Source organism: Podospora pseudopauciseta, chromosome 1 (genome assembly GCF_035222475.1).
Source record: "Podospora pseudopauciseta strain CBS 411.78 chromosome 1, whole genome shotgun sequence".
NCBI classification, from domain to species: Eukaryota; Fungi; Ascomycota; class Sordariomycetes; order Sordariales; family Podosporaceae; genus Podospora; species Podospora pseudopauciseta.
In genome coordinates this window covers 8,656,558-8,674,654 of record NC_085892.1, presented here as the reverse complement: position 1 = coordinate 8,674,654, position 18,097 = coordinate 8,656,558, and the positions used below count along the sequence as shown (strand labels likewise).

Genomic DNA, 18,097 nt, shown 5'->3' with positions numbered 1-18,097 from the left:
GGTGTAACAAGACCGCTGATTGGCTGTGGTGATCGTGGCCGCAAAGGCAACCTCCACGACATGCTGCCTGCTGAGTCGATGATACGTGACATTGGAACGCTGATGTAGCCCAAAGAGGCAGCGTATTCAATATTGCTCGTCACAGGCCAATATTTTGGCAGACTCGAAGGTGTTTTTTTTTATATGTTTCTGTTTCCCTCTCTTAGCGGCAAATGCTTGAGGGGGGGAAAGATTCCATCGCTCTTGAATATCGAAGGTGCCCATCCGTCGTCGCTCCTGCCGTTTACCAACAGCTATGGGAAGCACTCCGCCACTTAGCAACTTTCCCATGGTTATTTTGTTTTGAATTCTTTCCAAGCAACAATCTTTACGCGTTCAGCACGTTTTGGTTCCTCTTGGGCCATCGACAGCCGTTACCCGAAGTGTTAGAAGCATCTCGTTCTCCTACAGCATCTGTACCCCCCCTTGTTTCCTTTGTACAGTCGTCAACATGGGTTCGACGCTTGAAATCGACAAGTTTCTCGAGCCACTGGCTATCGATGTCCAGAAACTCTCTGGGCTCGCTCACGAGATGGCCTCGACCTTTGGCAAGCTCTCAGCCGAGTCGTCGGACATGTTCCTGCCCACCCCAATCTCTGAATCGATCTTATCCCCCGAGGTGAGCGCCGGCCAGGACGGCAGTGATAGCGGTCGGTAAGTTTATCATCTCATCAATCTTGGTTGAGGTTGCCCGAAGGAGCAGGAGATGTATTGCTTCTAGGCGAATGTAACGGACGAGTCGGCTCCGGTCGGCAGCTGCATAAAGTGCGGGGGTTGATACACAGACGAAGCGAAGAACAAGATGCTGACACTTCATCTTCACCAAACAGTTACCTCGCCATTGACATGTAAGAAAACCCAAGCCACACTCTCCTGGTTCGGTTAGACTTCGGAGAGCTGGGATTAACGTTTCTTAGTGGCGGAACCAACCTCCGTGTTGGGTTCATCGAGCTTCAGCACGATTTGGTTGTGGATGACGCTGGCATGCCCAGCACCGCCCGCAAGTTGAACCGCCTACTCGAGCACTCCTGGCCCATTGGTGAAAGTCTCAAGAACGAGAATTCGGAGAGTTTGTTCTCATGGATTGGCGACCGCATTGCACATGTTGTCCGCAAGGGCTGCGATGCCTTCAGTCTTTCTCCTGACCAGGACCTTCCCCTGGGTGTTACGTTCAGTTTTCCCATGCACCAGACCTCACTGTCCGAGGCCAAACTGATGGCGATGGGAAAGGGTTTTGCCATCACGTCTAACCTGGATCTCGGTGGCCACCTGACCACTGGTTATGAGAAGCACAAGACTGCTGACATGCCGAACATCAAGATTGCTGCGATTGCGAACGATTCCGTGTCAACTCTTGTCTCTTTCATCTGCCAGTTTCCCGCCAAAGCCCATCAGAAAGCGGTCATGGGCGTCATTGTCGGCACGGGCTGCAACGCCACCATTCCCCTGAAGCTTTCTACCCTGCATGAGAACAAGCGCCCGGCTTCCATCAACGTCTTGCCCGGTCAGGATGTGGCTACAGCCAAAATTGCTGTCAACACCGAGTGGAGCATCAACGGCTCTGCGCCTCCTCTCCGCAAGTTTGGTCTGATCAACAAGTGGGACGAGGAGCTTGACAGGGCCGGAGAGATTCCCGGCTTCCAGCCTCTTGAGTACATGACTGCCGGACGCTACCTGGGCGAGCTGGGCAGAATCATGTTTCTTGACTACTGCATCAATGTCCTCAAGTTGTCTGTCTCTACGCTGCCAAGCAAGCTTCGTCAGAGATTTGGCCTCACCACCACTTTCTTGAGCCACTATTACCACAACAGCCCCAAGGGTAGCATGGCCGACCAGCTGAGCAACGAGTTCCCGGCCGAGCATCCCGATTTTGAGTGGACCAAGACGCTCGAGGCCGTCCTGCACAAGATTGCCGTGGCGATTCAGAAGAGAGCTGCCGGCATCATTGCTGCTTCGACAATTGGTTTGCTGATGTGTGCCGAGGAGATCCCGGAGCCTGGTGCTATTGGGAAGAAGGACATCACTGAGTTGGTGGTTGGATACACTGGTGGGTGCATTCAGCACTTCCAAGACTACTTGGCCGACACACAAGCCTATCTGGATAAGATTTTGGCGTTGGAGTTTGATGGGAAAGCCCCTATTCGTGTGGTCTTGCATCCCTGCCACGATGGCGGTATCACCGGCGCCGGCGTTTTGGTGCCTGCTGCTTTGGCCAGTATGCGTACCTGATGTCTTTTTGAGGCTTGCCGTTCTGTCATCTGAGGCGTACCGAGGTTCTTTTTAGACCTAATTAGATTCTTTCTGCACGTATCTAGACGTTTTTGAGGCCCATTTGTTTGCTAGATAGGCCTCTTTGAAGAGGTTACAGGCGTCCTGGGGATATAGGAGGGCCTTTTTTCATGCAGACCAGGCCTGATTGCATTTGAGGAAGGCGTGTTTGGTGTTGAGGGAGGCATCAAATCGATTTTCCTACGCATATTGTGACTTTTTCCAAAGCCCTATTTTGATCTTTGATCCCTTGGGTCGTCTTTGATATGTGTGAAACTGCCTGTGTCACATCTTCGTCTGTCTTTAACATCAAAGGCCTCCAATTATCTTCAAAGGCCGTACCGTTCACCTTGTTGACAGCACCCATCGGGGATATCCCCGCACATACATGTCACACATCCAAGAATGCAGTCTCGGAATATTGGTCATTCGTCCTATTTCACTGCGGAAGAGGGGTGGCTCTGCATGATGCAAGTTGACAAGTTGCACCCTTAACGTGGTAGCTGAGAAGACGCAAGGTGATTGGACAAAGGTGATGAGAGGCAAGTTTTGGTAGGTATGGTGTGGGACTGGTGTGTGGGGGGGATATGTATCGTCGGCGCCGCATCGCAACCGAACTACAGGAAGCAAGGGCGAAGGCGTCATGGTGTTAGTGCGGGTTTGGACGCATAACGCCATACAAATATCACACAAAGCCGCCACCGAGAATCGGAGATGGGTTGAGGGGGGAAAGGGTTTAACGGAGTTTATTGAGTTGTACGAATACCTAAAATATGTAGTGTGACTTGAGTGTGAATATTTGTGGTTTCTTTTGTGTCTGTCTGTCTGTCTGTCGATGATGTGAACGCAAACATCATGAGCTCTCAGGAAAGACCGCCGCACCGTGAGGTGTACCTCTACCGAAAGAACCCCTGGGAAAGCGACAAAGACTCTGAATCGTCAGAATCTCTCTCCTCGTCTGACGACTCCAGCGACGATGAAACCACCAACCCATTCGACCTCTTCCTCCCCGGTTCTCGACCGCAACAACCCCCTTTTCGCATCCCCCGTCCTCACTATGCTTCCACTCCCAGCAGCAGCACCACCATCTCCTCGGCCTCCTCCTCGTTTCCCTCCCAGCCCAAAACAACCGAGTCCACCCCCCTCCTCCCGTCAAGCGCTCCCAGCAAATCCCCCTACCTCTCCGGCCTCTCCCGGCCCCGCTTCTGGCTGCTGTTTGGCCAGATAATTCTCTCCCGTAAGCTCAGCCCGTCGTCTTCCTAACCCCCCCCGAACCAGCTCAAGCGTACCTGAAAAATCCTAACGACAGCGCAGAACTGATAATCTGCTTCGACGGCACAATCATGGCCTCCTCCCACCCGGTGATAACCTCCCACTTTCACTCTGCCAACTCTGCCTCCTGGCTCTCGACTTCCTTTCTGCTCACCCAGACCTCTTTTCAGCCGTTGGTCGGGGGTTTGTCGGATGCGATTGGCAGGAAAACACCCTACCTCATCCTCGCTGCCGTCTTCTCCTTGGGGACGCTATGGTGCGCCGTTGCTGGGTCCATGCTCCAGTTCATCCTGGCTCGAGCAGTCTGCGGCCTCGGAGCGGGGGGGATGATGACGCTGGGGAGCATCATCATGTCTGATGTCGTGCCTATCGAGATCCGACCTAGATATCAGAGCTTGTTGAATGTTACTTTTGGTGTCGGGTCCATGATGGGGGCGGGTCTGGGGGGTCTGATGGCGGATTGTCTGGGGTGGAGGTGGGAGTTTGGGGTTCAGGTTCCTGTTCTGATCATCTGTGTGGGAGTGAGCGGGTTGGTGATCCCCGATGATTTAGGACTCTACGGGAAACAGAAGGTGACGATACAGCAGGCGTTGAGAGAGTTTGACTTTTGGGGAGCCGCGACCCTGGCGGGGAGCGTGACGGGGTTGGTGTTGGGGGTTGGGCTGGGGGGAAACGTTCTTCCTTGGAGCCATCCGGTTGTGGTAGGGTCGTTGATGTTCTTTGCGGTGGTGTTCCCCGTGTTTTTGTGGGTGGAGGGATGGGTTAGAAACCCGATCATGCCGCTTCATCTGGTGTTCAAGGGGCCGCACATGAACCTGATGTTGTCGAGCCATATTTCGGCATTGTTGGCGGCGGCGATACTGTTTAACGTGTAAGCATCTTCTGCCTCTCTTGTCTTTGATTCTCAGCTGACAACAACCAAAAAAAAAAAAAAAAAAAAAAAAAGACCGCTATTTTTCCAAGGCGTCCTCCTCACCTCGGCCACAGAGTCCGGCCTCCGCCTGGTAACCTGCTCCGCGGTCCAGGCCCTCTGCGGAATGACAGCCGGCTTCTTGATCACCTGGTCCCGCCGGATGAAGTGGCCGCTCATCACAGGCGCAACGCTCGTCATAGCCGGACTGTTCTGCTTGTTCAGCATGGAAAGGGGCTGGCCGACATGGGTTTACATGCTCTGTCTCGTGCCGGCGTCGGCAGGCCAAGGTTTCCAGTTCCCGGGAAGCTTCATGGCTGTGCTCGCCGCGTCAGAGCAGCACGAGCAAGCTGTCGTGACCAGCACCCTGATGCTGTGGAGAAGCACAGGCAACATTCTCGGAGTCGCCTGCTCATCGCTTGTCGTGCAAAACTCGCTAGGGTATCACCTCCAGGAATTCGTCAGCGGACCGGAAAAGGAGGCTGTGATCAGCAAAGTCAGAAAGTCGGTCGAGGCTATCAGGGACTTGGAGGGGACATACCAGGATCAAGTCGTACAGAGCTACGCTGCCGCCCTGCGTCTAACTTTTCTATGTTGCTTCGCTCTGGCCGTTGCGAACCTGTGTTTAGTTGCACCAGTCAGACTGGGAAGATTGGGGAGCAAGAAGTAAAAACAACACCAAAAGACGTGGTTATCGTAGATAAAATGGGGCAGCTCGGAAGAAATTATCCGACATCCAACGAAATGTCATCCAGTCAATCGTATCATTGTCAGGCGCAACGAGGGTATCATAGAAAACAAACGAAACCAAAACGCCATTCCCCTTTGCTCCTGGTTCCTCATAATCCTCCGATCCTTCTCCATCATATCCTCCGATCCTTGTCCATCATATCCTTCCACTGACTAGAGTGGCCAGAGCTTCGGTCGATTTCGGTCGTGACCTGAATGGACTCATGCTTCATAATCGGCCATTCATCCTCATCCGAGTCCTTATCCTTCATCGCACCCACAATGTGGTTGTGGGAAGAATTGAGGTTCTGCAGCCTTATGCTGTTCCCCCTCATCCTCCCAGCATTGCTATACGCCCTATCCCTCCCAGCGTTGCTGTTCGCCCTATCCCTCCCGGCAGTGACGCTGACCTCGTAATGACAAAGTCCTGATTCCAAATCACGGCCCGCTTTGTTTGCCTGCTCCTGGCTGATGATGGCCAAGTCCCTCGCACCGATCACGACGCTGGGCTTCTTCCTGGCCTGCTTGCGTGCCTCTCGCTTCGCCAGCAACCACCGCGGCGCAAGTACGGACCAGGCATAATCTCGAAAGGTCCTCGTTGTTCCAAACACCAAATAAGCCAGTACCGGCGCCGTAACTCCAGGGATGTAAAGAATAAAGTCGGTAACGGCTCTCCCGGCACTCAGGTCCGGCTCTGCCGGGACATTTTCGACCGAGTTGGTCTGTGAAGCTCGGAGCTGGAACATGACAACGACGAGTTGAAAAAGGCTGCGTTGTCTGTCAGTTCTCTGTGCTCGCAGTCCATGATGTGATGGTATACATACCTCAAGGCGATGAAAGCAACGGTGAACCGCAACACCAACCACCTGTCGTAGATATTCTTCCTCTTCGGCAACGGAGGCTTCGGCTGCGAGCTACTGGTTGGATTCGTTCCATCCGAGGTGCCTCCACCAGTGTTCGTTGAGCGCCCATACCGAACGTCCCATGACAACACCATTACCCGCGAGTGAATGTATTTGCCAAGAATCGACAACAAGATCAAGCTGCCGGCCAGGAAGCAAGCGATCACTGGGGGCTTGTTAGCAAGTGCTCTTCAGAAGACAACGAAAGCTTATAAACGTACTGATTCCGCTGGACAAGATTAGGAACCCGACGGTACTGGCCTGAATCTTGCTGAACCGAAGCAAAACCATAAACACGGCCGGAATCACGGCCGCAGTACCCTTGGCAATCAGAGAGGCGTGGAACCGGTACATTTTGGTGATGCGTAGCTGGAAGATACTGTTGGCCAGCTCTACAGCCCAAAAGACAACGAGTAGTGATTCTACATTGTAGCAATAGTACTCTGTGCAACTATCAGTATGCGCTCCCGGTAGTCGACCACAAAGCAACCTACGAATGTAAAACAGCACTAAATCCAGACCGGTTGATGCACCCGTGATGTTGAGCTCAGGATTCCCCACATTGGCAACGACATTCTGCCATTGTGCTATCTTGATATCGTTCCACCAGGTGATGGTGTGTATTTGCTGGATGATTGAGGTAAATGTGTGCAAGACCATGAAAGACCCCAGCATGATGACATCTGAGCTTGGTTAGTCTCTCTCGTTGGCTGATATCTCCATGACAGTGAAGCACTCACAGCTCGTGCGCTCATCATGAACCCACACGATCCACAGCAAGAACAAGCCGACGGCCAGGCAAAACCAGCTGTAGAGAAGAATAGCAACACACTGGCCCATGACCTCGGAGGGCAGTTGAGCCATCTTGAGGGTGTTGTCGGCAGCGCCGGGTATGTCAAGGGGTTGGAGGTTGCACAGGAATGGAGAAAAAGAAGAAACAAACACCAGGACCAAGGTTGAGACTGGGGATCAAGACGCGTTATCATGCAGACAGGGCGACGCCAAGGAGGGGGATCTTATGGATAAATTGAGAAAGCCATGGCCTCGGGCTAGCTTGGGTGACAGTGAGCGTGACACAGTAACCCCTGGAAAACGTGGAGAGGCCCAAACACCCAGCTTCTCGCCCTGCCCATCATGCCCAAAGACGGAGCTGTGGAAACGGGGGTGGTTGAGGGGGGAGAGGAGGGTCCAGAAGCGAGCAGCTGAATATGGTTACAGGAAGCTGCGTACCGATTGCGATGTTGTGCCCTTACAGGTGCGCTTTGTGAGAGAACGAGATGGGCGATGTATCGCTACCAAGATCCGAGCGTCCGAGCGCAATCCAACAGGGCCTTCGTGATTTGCAAAAGACGCTATCGAGAAGCAAGCCCTTCACGAACTGAATGGCGAAAGAGGACTAGTGGCTTGATGTGGAGAGTAGCGCTTTGATCGTTTATTGTAGCTCCTCCGCAGCTTTATCACAAGCATTTGGTCTGCTCCGGTGCGACCCTGTTCAAGTTCGGAGATCAGAAGCAGCAAGCAACCCCGGCCTTGCAGGAAGGACATAAGGGTGAAGAAGACGCATATGGGAAGGAGGGTCGGCTGCAGTCTGCAGATCTGTCTTGTCGTTGTGACTCTGTTCTTCAATGGGGTGGTTGGCATGTGAGGTTTGAGTGGATTTCGACGGAGTTGGAGCCGAGCCCGAAAGTCCAGACTCGAGAACGACGGTAGTGGAGATATGATAACTCTTGAGGCAAGTGTCAGTTGATACCGTGATAAAGAGGTGGAAACAGAACGTCAAGTGAATCCAGACCCTGTCTCCAGAACAGCTCCATGGCCCGAGATGCAAACAGGCTGTGGGTGAGGGGATCTGGTGAGCCAAGCTCTGGAAAAGAGAGATGCCGCCCCTGCCAACGTGAGACGATGTCACGAACCCCCTGCCGCTTAACCGGTTTCCGAAAAGAGGGGTGTTCTCCGAAACGCTAGAGGTGAAGCCGTTCCCAATCTGAGGAGCACACATCGGACGACTGTGGCCGCGGCAGTTGAGCCACACAGGCACGACAGTCTACTAGTGCAGGTGACGAGTGTGATGAGAGAACAATAGGAGAATATCAGTCTCTTTGCCATGCGTGCCGTAATCCCGTCGAGCCTAGACTAGACGATCCATCGTAGAAGGGACGGGAGGAGAAAAAGCAGCGTATCGGAGATTTGAACCCACGTGGAAACGGGGGCAGCACCTCGGGTACAGGCGGGTGCCGAAACAGCTGTCGAACAAGAGATACCAAGAACTTCAAGCTTCGGGATTAGAAGATTAGAGAAATATTGGAAGCCTGTGATTTTCCAAAAGAGGGAGGTCTAGATTGTGATAGTGGGAGATAGTGAGAAGAGCCGACCCTTGTGCCCGTGGTGGGCGTGGGTGAAAATGGGGGTTGGTTGTTGGTGAGGTGAGCTCGGTTCGAAATATTGCGCTGGTGGCGCTGATGGAAAAGGCATATGACCCGTGCCCGACAAAATGGACCGTGCACCTTCCTCGCAAGGCCATCAATTCGGTCCGCTGCAACCACTTTTGCAGGGCGTGGCTGACATCCCGCAACGCCAAAAATCGCGGGGAAGAACGCGCTCTGGTTACAGTCGTTTGGAAACCTGCAGCTCGCCACAGCATCAGCACTGCAGTCTCTCTCTCTCTTTCTCACACAAGCCGACAGACGACAACCTCGTCTTTCCACCAACCGAATCCACGCCCACTCTACTTACAGTGCTTCATCAATGGAGATCGACTGGGAGCCACCTCTTCCAGCCGGGTACAATGACCTCCACCGTTCTTTTCTTCAAAACTTCATGGCACAAGGCACCCTCACGCTGAAACAAGGCAAGAAACTGCTGGCCGACCTCAAGTCAAAGACCACCTTTGAGCCCGTTGACCCGGACACCATCACTCTGGACCAGTTTACAGATGCCATCCGAACTGCGAGAGAGGCCGTGGAGCCATTGGACTATGACATCCGCTATATGCGCGATCAAGTCCGAGACGAGCGTGTCTGGGTTTTTTACAACACCCAGAGCGACCCAGCCAGCCAGATGGCCACTGTCCATTCGGCCGAAGAGGTAGCATACATCAAGAGGCTGCTCGACGCCATGTTTGAGACGTACAACACGCCCCGCATGGAGGTCATGGCTGTGGATGAGGGACAGGCACTAAAAGTATCACGCCCCTCTCGGCAAAGTATGGGGAATGGACATGTCAACGGCGCCAATGGTGAGGATGCGGAAGGCAGTCAGTCAGCCACTCGGGGACTCAAACACTCCGAAGTGCTCGCGCTACTATCGAACCTGGTAGCCGAGGGGTGGTTGGAGAAGAGCAGGGACGGGTTTTACAGCCTGGGCACGAGAGCCCTGGTTGAGCTGTGGTCCTGGCTTGTTGCCACCTACAACGACGAAGAAGAAGAGTGGCAGCATATCAAGTTCTGCGAGGCGTGCAAGGAGATCGTGACGCACGGACAGCGGTGTAACAATGTAGACTGCACAATTCGCCTGCACGATGTTTGCGAGGGCAATTTTTGGAGGACCAGGCCGGACCGGAAGTGTCCGAAGTGCCAGACGGAGTGGGATGGATCTCAGTTTGTGGGGGAAAGGGCCATCACATCCAGGTCGGCATTCCAAAGATCAAGAGCCGGGAGACGCGGGAGACGTAGCGAGGTCGCCGAAGATGCAGGCGAGGAAGAGGCTGAAGACTAATTTTTTTTTTTTTTTATTTACATAGATAGAATTCTTGATGATACCCAATTGCATGACATCACCCTGTGGCTGTGCACATCTCGATTGAGATCTCCCGCTGGTGTGGTTCCGAAGCGGCCTCCTGCCGACTCTAACGAACCCCCTACCTATAGTGAAACCGGAAGCTTGGAAAGACCTGGAAATAAACCCAGACGTAAACTGCAGCAGCTCGAGTTCATCTGATCTCGAATCTGCATGTGAAGCGTTTCAACCCGGAGCCGCGTACATCCACCATCTTTCCCCCCCGCCTTTCCTAAGCCGAGTATGAGCAAACGCAACAGCACGGGCACCAAAGCTTCCCCTCCAACCCCGCCCCTCACCACTGACGCCAAGACGTCATCCCAGTGCAACTCACCACGTACACGCAACCGCACACATGGCTCCGCATTTTCCATGGAGGCAAAAGTCAAAGGAGAAGGAGAAGAAGGCCGAGGAGGGTGGTGATGGCAACGCGAAAGTCGTCTTGACGCCATCGGCCGCTCCCCGGGTTTCAGTATCGTCGCTTTCATCTGACGACAACGGCAAGCGAATCCCAGTGGCTCCCATCCTCGACGACGAGGATGAGCAGTTTCTCGAACGACTCGTTGCGCGCACTGGCTTTGACGCGGAGGAGGAAGAGGGACCTCGGCCGGCGCTGCCGCCTCGATCGAAAACCCCCGAGTTGACGTGGGATTGGGATGACAAGAGCGAGACGTTCCAGCTGTTCGGCGCCAGCTCGGCCTCCAACCCCAACGATACGGCTCTGGTGTTGAAGGACAAGAATACCGAGCTGGCAACGATACCCAAGGCGCCAGAACAAGAGTCTCCTTCTGGGCCAGAGGAGATTGTTATCGACGCGGCAGATACAAAGGCTGATGGAAAGGATAACCAGAACACCAAGTCGAAGGAGAAGAAGCCATCGCGCCTGTCCCGCATGTTCACGCGCTCCAAAAAGCAGGGTTCGTCAACCCCGGACAACCTCGCCGTTCCCGCGACCGAGGGCACAACCAAGCCGGAATCGGCCGAGAAGGAATGGGCCGACCTCTCTCGCTTGTTAGACAAGCTCAACCTGTCGTCTTCGGGCTCCATCTCTTCAGACGCAAAAGACCTATTGGTTCGGCCGTTTGTCCAAATTCTCAAGGATCTCGCCAACGGTGTCCCCACAGCAGTTGACGACCTTGTCTCCCTCCTCGACGGCCGGAATGACATCCTCACCAAGACCTTTGAGAAGCTGCCTTCGTCTCTCCAGAAACTAGTGACACAGCTTCCCAAGAAGCTCACCTCTAGCCTTGCCCCGGAAATTCTAGCCATGGCCGCGGAAGCGCAGGGGCTGGATAAATCCAAGATTAATGCTGACGAGGGGCTGAAGGGGGCAGCCAAGTTCTTTATGCCAAAGAACCTGAGTGATTTGGCACTCACCCCAGCGTTGATCAAGACCATGCTCAAGGCCATCTTGAATGCGCTGAAGACCAAGTTTCCCATGTTGGCGGGAACAAGCGCGTTGTGGAGCGTGGCTGTTTTCCTGTTGCTGTTTGTGCTGTGGTATTGTCATAAACGAGGCAGAGAGGAGAGGGAGAAGAAGGAGAAAGAAGAGGCTGAGGGGGAGGGGGAGAAGAAGGAAGGGGAGGCGGACGGGGAGGCAGTCAGTGGAGAGCGGGTGGTGGAGGAGGTCTTGCAGAATGAGAGGGCCGGGGACGGGACGGTGGCTGGCCAGGGGGGTAACGGGGAACTGGTGGTGGTCGTTGACGCGCCGGGTAAGGGGGTTCCCAAGTAATGGTAATGACGAACGTAATGACGATACCCATTTGTAGGAAAGAGCTTGGAGTTTTCGGATGGACTTGGGCATGGACTTTTCCGTAATTCTTTTGGTTTAATGCGCTCTGCTAGCTACGTCTTTACCTGTCCACTTTGGCGGTGACTTCAACTTCAATCTTCATCACCTCCTCCATCAACCCAGCCTGGATCATGGTAGCGGCAGGTCTCACATTGCCCAGCCACTTTTGGAGCACAGGCCTGCTTTTCTGTCAGTTGCTTAACCTCTGCAGTTTCCAAGAAGGGAATTGCAAGACCAACCAGGTGCTTTCAAAGTCTTTCCTGTCTGGCAGGATGTATCTCACTCTCACAACATCCTGCATCCCAGCGCCCGCTTCGGCCAAGGCAGCGGCGATGTTTTGAAAGGTTTGCTCTGCTTGGTCGACGACGTTGGGGGAGATGAGGCCTGTTTTGTAGTCGTAGCTGACGACATGCCGTGGTTAGTATGTGAACGGTGGAAAGTTTAGACAGGGAGGTAGGTGAAATGATAAAAGTGGTAATGTGTTGATGTGGTAATGTGAGAATGTGGGTGTTGATGTGGTAATGTGGTCATGTGGTAATGTGGTAATGCGGCAATGTGTTAATGTGACAAAAGATACTGTACTACAAAAAAGCAAAACTACTTTACCCAGTGCATCCAGATACAAAAACCATGTCACCCTGGACTACAGCTCGGGAGTACCCGATCCGAGCCTCGAACGGGGAGCCGGAGGAGATGAGCTTGCGGGAGGGGGGCATCGTAACTGGCTTGTGACATAAAGTTTGATAATAAATATGTTTATTTGAAGATTAAAAATATCTTCATCGATGAGAGTTGCAATTAGACTATTTATTGGAGACTGGATGAGGAGTTGTAAGTGAGTCACTGTCACTGAAAAGGGGTGAAGACTAGGGGTTAGAAACCCTAACCCTGTAGTATTATGAACAAACTCTCAACCACCCCTTAACCTCTGGGGTTATCTTAAAAGTGATATATCAGAAGTAGTTAAAATGAAAATTGTCAACTCCAATGGATATTAAATGTAAAAGGATCGAGGATATGATCCCAACGATATCACGACTAAATAGTCTGCAATCTGATGTTGGAAATTGAAGATCTTAAGCCGCAAGCAGCCGGTGAAGTTGCTTCACCAAGTTATGGAGTAGTGATCCCCACACATGGATTTCGAACTGTCAAGCCGCTGGGAAAGCGTGAAGCTTCTACGAATTGTTATTTTGAAATTCTTCATTATACCGATCGAATGAAGGTATCTTATATTTCGCAAATAGATGTTCCACAGTCGTTTGTGGAGTTGATGGACGATCAGGGTAAGTGGAGAGATGTGGAACGCTGGGATACCGCCCGTGGGAAAGGGGAGTTTGCCGGATCCACGTCCGCTGGTTCACATGATTGAGCTCCATTGTCCCGTGTCAGCCTCCAGACTTCCGGATACCTAGCTTCGTGATGCGACTCGGGTTGATGGCATCTCTCCAGTATCTTGATGTCAAGCACTTCCATCAATCAGAACATCCCGTCTTGACTGACTGACAACTGCAAGTCTCAACAGCTAAACCACCCCACATCAGTAGCTCTCCAAAAACCCCAACCTTGGCACTTGGCGTCCAGTCCAGTTTTCTTCTTCTCCCCTCGCATCCTCAGCCAAGACAACCACCAGCCAGCACTGCGCCGCAACCCAAATCACCTGCAACCATATCCGTTATCTTGCATCTTTTTGTATACATCATCTCATCAACATCACCACCAAAGATGGGGATGGACGAGAAATACCCCGCTGGCAACCCCGGAATGCCGCTCATCCCACCGCGTCGCGGCCTCAGCCCAGGACGTTTCCTCCTCGCTGTCGCATACCTTGTCGTTGTCGGATTCATCTACTGCTTCTTCCAGCAGAACCCAAACCACCCGCTTCACTCACACACCGCCCATCACCATGCCGCTCAGCAACCCTCGGCGCCTGAGACGGTGATCAAGATGGTGGAGCCTAGCGTCAGAAGGGGGTTGGTTCCTCTTGAGGCGCATATCATGTCCAAGTGCCCTGATGCGAAGGTATTGTTTGTTTTGATGCCGACGTGGAAACTCAGCTCAGCGGCTAACCCCTTGTCTCCGGTATAGGACTGCCTCCGCGACCTCGTTCTCCCCGTCATGCAAAAGACTCTCGACAAGGTCAACTTTACCCTCTCGTTCATCGGCCGGTACGCTACACCTCCACCCCCCCCCCCTCCCTATTTGCCTCACCGTTTGTGGCATGCGCACCTTGATGGACAGACCCTGACACAGTGTACCACAGACCAACCGAACACGATGACGGAGTGGCTTGCAAGCATGGCGCAGAGGAGTGTAGGTTTACCCTTGTGCTAAACATCTAGCGCGCCAAAGACTAACAGGCAATGTCTCCAGGCCTCGGCAACATCATTGAGCTCTGCGCCCAAAGCCTTTACCCAGACCCCAAGACCTATCTCGGGTTCGTCATGTGCTTAACCAAGGACTACCGCCACATCCCCCAGCGTGGTTTGATCGAGGACTGCGCCCTCGAGCATGCCATCGACTTTGACAAGCTCAACGAGTGCGCCACCAAGGATGATGGCGCCTATGGGATGGGTATGCTCAGAAGCAGCGTCAGGAGAACCTCGGCGGCCGGCGTGACCAAGAGCTGCACCGTCCGCCTCAACGAGGAGATCTACTGCGTCCGCGATAACGGCCAGTGGAAGGAATGCCCCCACGGCTCCAGCGTCAATGACCTCGTCATTGCGATTGAGAAGCTTTACCACCGGCGCGCTTGAGCGGCTCGAACACCTCGACCCACAGATCGCTGGCCTCGCCCAGAGTGTAGCTCATTGTAGCCCGGTCCATGCCCGCTTCGTCCCCGCCACCCATCGTCTCCAACTGCGATATAATGCTATCTAATCCAACCGCCTTACCCGTCGCCTGCGTGGCGCCCGCCTCGAGCTGAACGTGCACAATGTGAATATGAAAGTGGTAATATGTGGGCTGGTAGTGGACATAGAGTTTCAGCTGGTCAGCCTCGATGGATGGGTACACCTTTGTCGTTGCCTCGATGAACTTCTCCTTCATGTGGTTCAGCCAAGGGATGTGTTTCTTTTTCAGGTCGCGCAAGGACCAAATGTCTCTTCTCTCCACCAGACCCAGCAAGTGCAGCGCATCGAGGGTCTGGCGGTCCCAGTTCAGGTCGGGCAGCAACAAGAACCCTTCTTCGTTGAGGGAAGCGGCATCGAACGGTGTGCGGTAGATGACATCCTCGACCTCGGTCCTCCCTTCAACAATATTGAACACCCAGTTCAGACGGCCGGCGTCGCGCTGGGCTTGCATGTACGGCCTGACACGCTCGAGGTAGATTTGCGGTGTTTCGGAGACGAGACGGACGCCCTGTTTGGAGTATTTCTTGATGTGCCTTTCGGTGCAGGGGTGGATAAGGTTGATCTTGAGGTCGGCCGTCTCGTCGGATGGGTTCTGGGATGAGGAATTGGCGAGGTACCAGTGGTAGATGTCATTAGCACCTAGGTTCTTGAGAGTTTGGAGGGTGGTCGGGACTGAGGCGAGGTAATCGGGGGAGGATGGGAAGGGGGCACGCTCGAGGATGAGGAGGGCGGGGAGAGAGTCGATTGTGCCGAGGAGGGAGGTTCGGCGGCCTGCTTGGTCTGAGGTTGTGGGTGGTTAGGACGTGGTTGAATAGTGGAAGTGGATATGGTATAGAGTAATACGAAGCACACACCTTGATTCAGAAGCTTTTCGAACTTGAACTTTGGCACGAGTGCCTCGGCTTTGGCTTTGGTCTCTGCTTGTGTGGACATGGTGAGGTCGTTGGTTGTTGTGAGTTTTTGTCGAAAGTCAAACCGGGATGGGCATTAGGGGTGTGACAGAAGGAAGCTCGAGTCAAGTTGTCTGTGTTTGGGGCTTCAGATAGAAAACATGGGATTAGTGCCCCGCGCTCTGCCCCGCATTGAACCACTGACATGCTGCATCTTGTCTCAATATCCATCTTCCTCATCCAGAGACCACCCAGTTTCCCCAAGGACAGGTGGCAACAGCCCCGGTCGTCTTTCGGATGTCTTCCAAGGCTATAATTTCTTTTGAAGGGTCTTAGACTTCTGTTGATGCCTTTCCACAACCTCAAAGCCACAGGAATCAAGTATCCCAAGAGGCCATAAAGTCTAGATGGGCCCTTCCCACCCTTCTTTCCTCCCAGACTACATATGCAAATAAAAAGATACGGAAAGCACACAAAAACATAAGGAAATAGTCGGTTCACAATACCATGCCATCATTGCTTTCCTTCCCCCAGTGGTTTTCAAAAACGTACAAAGAATTCAGGTTAGGGTTAAGGCAGGCTCCGCGGCTGCTTGGTCTGTGCTTGCTGACAAAACGTCCCGAGACACCGACAATTATTGTTCAAGCACTCCTTGTAGTCTTCCGATCGTCTGCCATTGTCATCACCGGAAATTTCGAGTGCCGAGTGCTCCAGGAGGTCACGTATATGTAAATCATCTGGCAAAGTCCGATGGGTTCCGCTGCTGCGCCGACGCTCATGGACGACTCTGAGCATCCTACCGACACAGCTATCCCAACATCCACAACTTTCTTTGGCCCGGCTATCATGCACATCGTGTTGCGATAGAAAGCAAAAATGCGACCGGAACCTACCAGTTTGCCGTCGATGTACGAGCCTGCGTAATGATTGCGTGCATCCAAGTTCCAGAAAGTCAGGCCAGGGCAAGCGGAAGCAGGCTCGCGATCTGGAAGCTAAATTGTGTAAGTGAGCCTCTCATCGGACATTGTTGGACAATGCGACCTCTCCGAACCATTGTGTTAACAACCGCCATCGCGCACACCAGTCCAACTCGAGGACCAGCTCAGAACAATCAGACATTCGGCTGATGCAGACCGCTGCAATTCACCGCGGACGGTCAGAACAGCCGTCTCGTCGAATGTCGTCTATTCTTCCCCCGTGGCGTCAAGCGCGGACCAATCATGGCTGAGCGAGGCTACGATTCAGGAAGGACGAGATGTCGGAGAGCCTCGAAGTCACCAACGTCAACAGCCGGCTGACTGGCTTGCCAATAGCGAACTGGAACTTACGGAGCTAGACGATGCCCCATTGTCACGCGACTTGATTGAGGAACTGTCAGTGCTGCGCATCTCTTGTAGTGCCAAGGGCGATCCAATGGCTAACAACCTAGCCTACAGTACCACTTTATACTTTAAAAATGGCTATCACTGTTCCCCGATGATACACCCTTCTCGCTACCTAGAATCCTTGCGATCAGATGTTCCTTCTCGTCAGCCACCTTCGTTCCTCCAATTGGTGATCATGGCGACTGGAGCGAGTACCGACCCTTCACATGCCTCCCTAGCCATGTCTCTGTACCGTCGTGCTCGCAAACTTGCCGAGCAGGATGAAGCCAAGGTCAGCTTTACCTGCATCTCGGCCGTGGAACTCCCCAACTAACAGAAGGCCAGGAACCAAATGCATTCATGTTAGCTCATGCCCAATGCTGGGTGTTCATGGCCAGCTTCGAGCTCAAAGCACACTGTTTTCTCGCGCTTCCCTCAGCCTGGGGAAGAGCATCAGGATCGCGCAGATCCTGAATCTGCACCAACTCGACAGATGCCCACAGCCACCATCTCTGTTTCAGTCTCATCTTGAGCCGCCGTCTTCGCGAAACCTCGACTGGATTGAGATGGAGGAGCGCCGCAGGACCTGGTGGGTGATTAACTCTGCAGATCGGTTGGTTTTCGCAACCTCAGCGTTGCCTTCCATTATTGACGACCGGATGGTGCACACGCTGCTTCCTAAACCAGAGGAAGCCTTCACGAGCGGTGGAGAAGAGACGCCTCAAGAACACACAAACACTTTACACCAGGCATTGCGAGAAAGGTCACCACCCGTTTCGCGTCTGGGAGCACGTGTTCTCGCAGCTCATCTCTTTTATCGAGCTATGGACTTGGAGACTACTGAGTCTCAGCCAGAGGCGCAGGCCGAGCACAACCTAGAATCTTATTGGGCTCGACAGCAAGACGTTGGCAATGATCTGCTTGCCCTCCCCATCAGCTTGCCCCGAGATCTCCGCCTCCCTGCCAGTATTGGGTGTCAAGATACTATTTATATCCACGTCCTGGTACACACCGCCTTGATGTGCCTTCACAAGACCGCATTGCGCAAAGCAGCCGAAGATGGAGGTCAGGGGGCCGAGGCAAGCTTTGTTAAGGCGCAGGGCCGAAGCAACTTGCTTGCTGCAGCTGCGCAAGTCATCGCCATCATCTGATCAATCAGGGAGGAGGACTTGACCGAGGCACTGAAGAACCCGATCCAGGGCTACGCAACGTACATTGCATCGCTGGTGTTTCTTGAAGACTTTGCGCTCACCCGCTTTGAGGGCAGCAGGGCCAATGTTGTTTTTCTCTTTGACATGTTGCAAA

The 18,097-nt window shown here is 53.3% G+C and overlaps 8 protein-coding genes across 8 annotated transcripts; 5 read left to right on the top strand and 3 right to left on the bottom strand.

The window, feature by feature from the left end:
- Nucleotides 1–51: 51 nt before the first annotated feature.
- QC763_123650 (uncharacterized protein) lies at nt 52–2,556 on the top strand. The gene is made up of 3 exons (XM_062908928.1): nt 52–693; nt 870–887; nt 957–2,556. The coding sequence occupies exons 1-3, from the start codon at nt 491–493 to the stop codon at nt 2,266–2,268; spliced, it is 1,533 nt and encodes a 510-aa protein (XP_062772104.1). The 5' UTR covers nt 52–490; the 3' UTR covers nt 2,269–2,556.
- Nucleotides 2,557–5,352: 2,796 nt separating this feature from the next.
- Nucleotides 5,353–8,548, bottom strand: QC763_123630 (uncharacterized protein; the record flags this gene model as incomplete). Its single annotated transcript, XM_062908927.1, has 6 exons — nt 8,318–8,548; nt 6,861–7,846; nt 6,615–6,803; nt 6,342–6,563; nt 6,043–6,286; nt 5,353–5,986 (listed from the first exon to the last, which is right to left on the bottom strand). Exons 2-6 carry the CDS (start codon nt 6,982–6,984, stop codon nt 5,353–5,355), a joined length of 1,413 nt encoding a protein of 470 aa, XP_062772103.1. The 5' UTR covers nt 6,985–7,846; nt 8,318–8,548.
- A 317-nt stretch (nt 8,549–8,865) lies between these two features.
- Nucleotides 8,866–9,834, top strand: QC763_123620 (uncharacterized protein; the record flags this gene model as incomplete). Its single annotated transcript, XM_062908926.1, has 1 exon — nt 8,866–9,834. The coding sequence occupies one exon, from the start codon at nt 8,866–8,868 to the stop codon at nt 9,832–9,834; it is 969 nt and encodes a 322-aa protein (XP_062772102.1).
- A 415-nt stretch (nt 9,835–10,249) lies between these two features.
- On the top strand, nt 10,250–11,626 carry QC763_123610 (uncharacterized protein; the record flags this gene model as incomplete). The annotated part of the gene is made up of 1 exon (XM_062908925.1): nt 10,250–11,626. The coding sequence occupies one exon, from the start codon at nt 10,250–10,252 to the stop codon at nt 11,624–11,626; it is 1,377 nt and encodes a 458-aa protein (XP_062772101.1).
- A 12-nt stretch (nt 11,627–11,638) lies between these two features.
- Nucleotides 11,639–12,417, bottom strand: QC763_123600 (uncharacterized protein). The gene is made up of 3 exons (XM_062908924.1): nt 12,293–12,417; nt 11,926–12,087; nt 11,639–11,865 (listed from the first exon to the last, which is right to left on the bottom strand). Exons 1-3 carry the CDS (start codon nt 12,400–12,402, stop codon nt 11,748–11,750), a joined length of 390 nt encoding a protein of 129 aa, XP_062772100.1. The 5' UTR covers nt 12,403–12,417; the 3' UTR covers nt 11,639–11,747.
- Nucleotides 12,418–12,873: 456 nt separating this feature from the next.
- On the top strand, nt 12,874–15,385 carry QC763_0027840 (uncharacterized protein). The gene is made up of 4 exons (XM_062905485.1): nt 12,874–13,708; nt 13,775–13,854; nt 13,950–13,999; nt 14,060–15,385. The coding sequence occupies exons 1-4, from the start codon at nt 13,412–13,414 to the stop codon at nt 14,440–14,442; spliced, it is 810 nt and encodes a 269-aa protein (XP_062772099.1). The 5' UTR covers nt 12,874–13,411; the 3' UTR covers nt 14,443–15,385.
- QC763_0027830 (uncharacterized protein) lies at nt 14,405–15,471 on the bottom strand (the record flags this gene model as incomplete). The annotated part of the gene is made up of 2 exons (XM_062905484.1): nt 14,405–15,318; nt 15,393–15,471. The coding sequence occupies 2 exons, from the start codon at nt 15,469–15,471 to the stop codon at nt 14,405–14,407; spliced, it is 993 nt and encodes a 330-aa protein (XP_062772098.1).
- Nucleotides 15,472–15,829: 358 nt separating this feature from the next.
- On the top strand, nt 15,830–17,943 carry QC763_123570 (uncharacterized protein; the record flags this gene model as incomplete). The annotated part of the gene is made up of 4 exons (XM_062908923.1): nt 15,830–16,429; nt 16,513–16,801; nt 16,865–17,084; nt 17,191–17,943. The coding sequence occupies exons 3-4, from the start codon at nt 16,905–16,907 to the stop codon at nt 17,941–17,943; spliced, it is 933 nt and encodes a 310-aa protein (XP_062772097.1). The 5' UTR covers nt 15,830–16,429; nt 16,513–16,801; nt 16,865–16,904.
- Between the last annotated feature and the right edge of the window lie 154 nt (nt 17,944–18,097).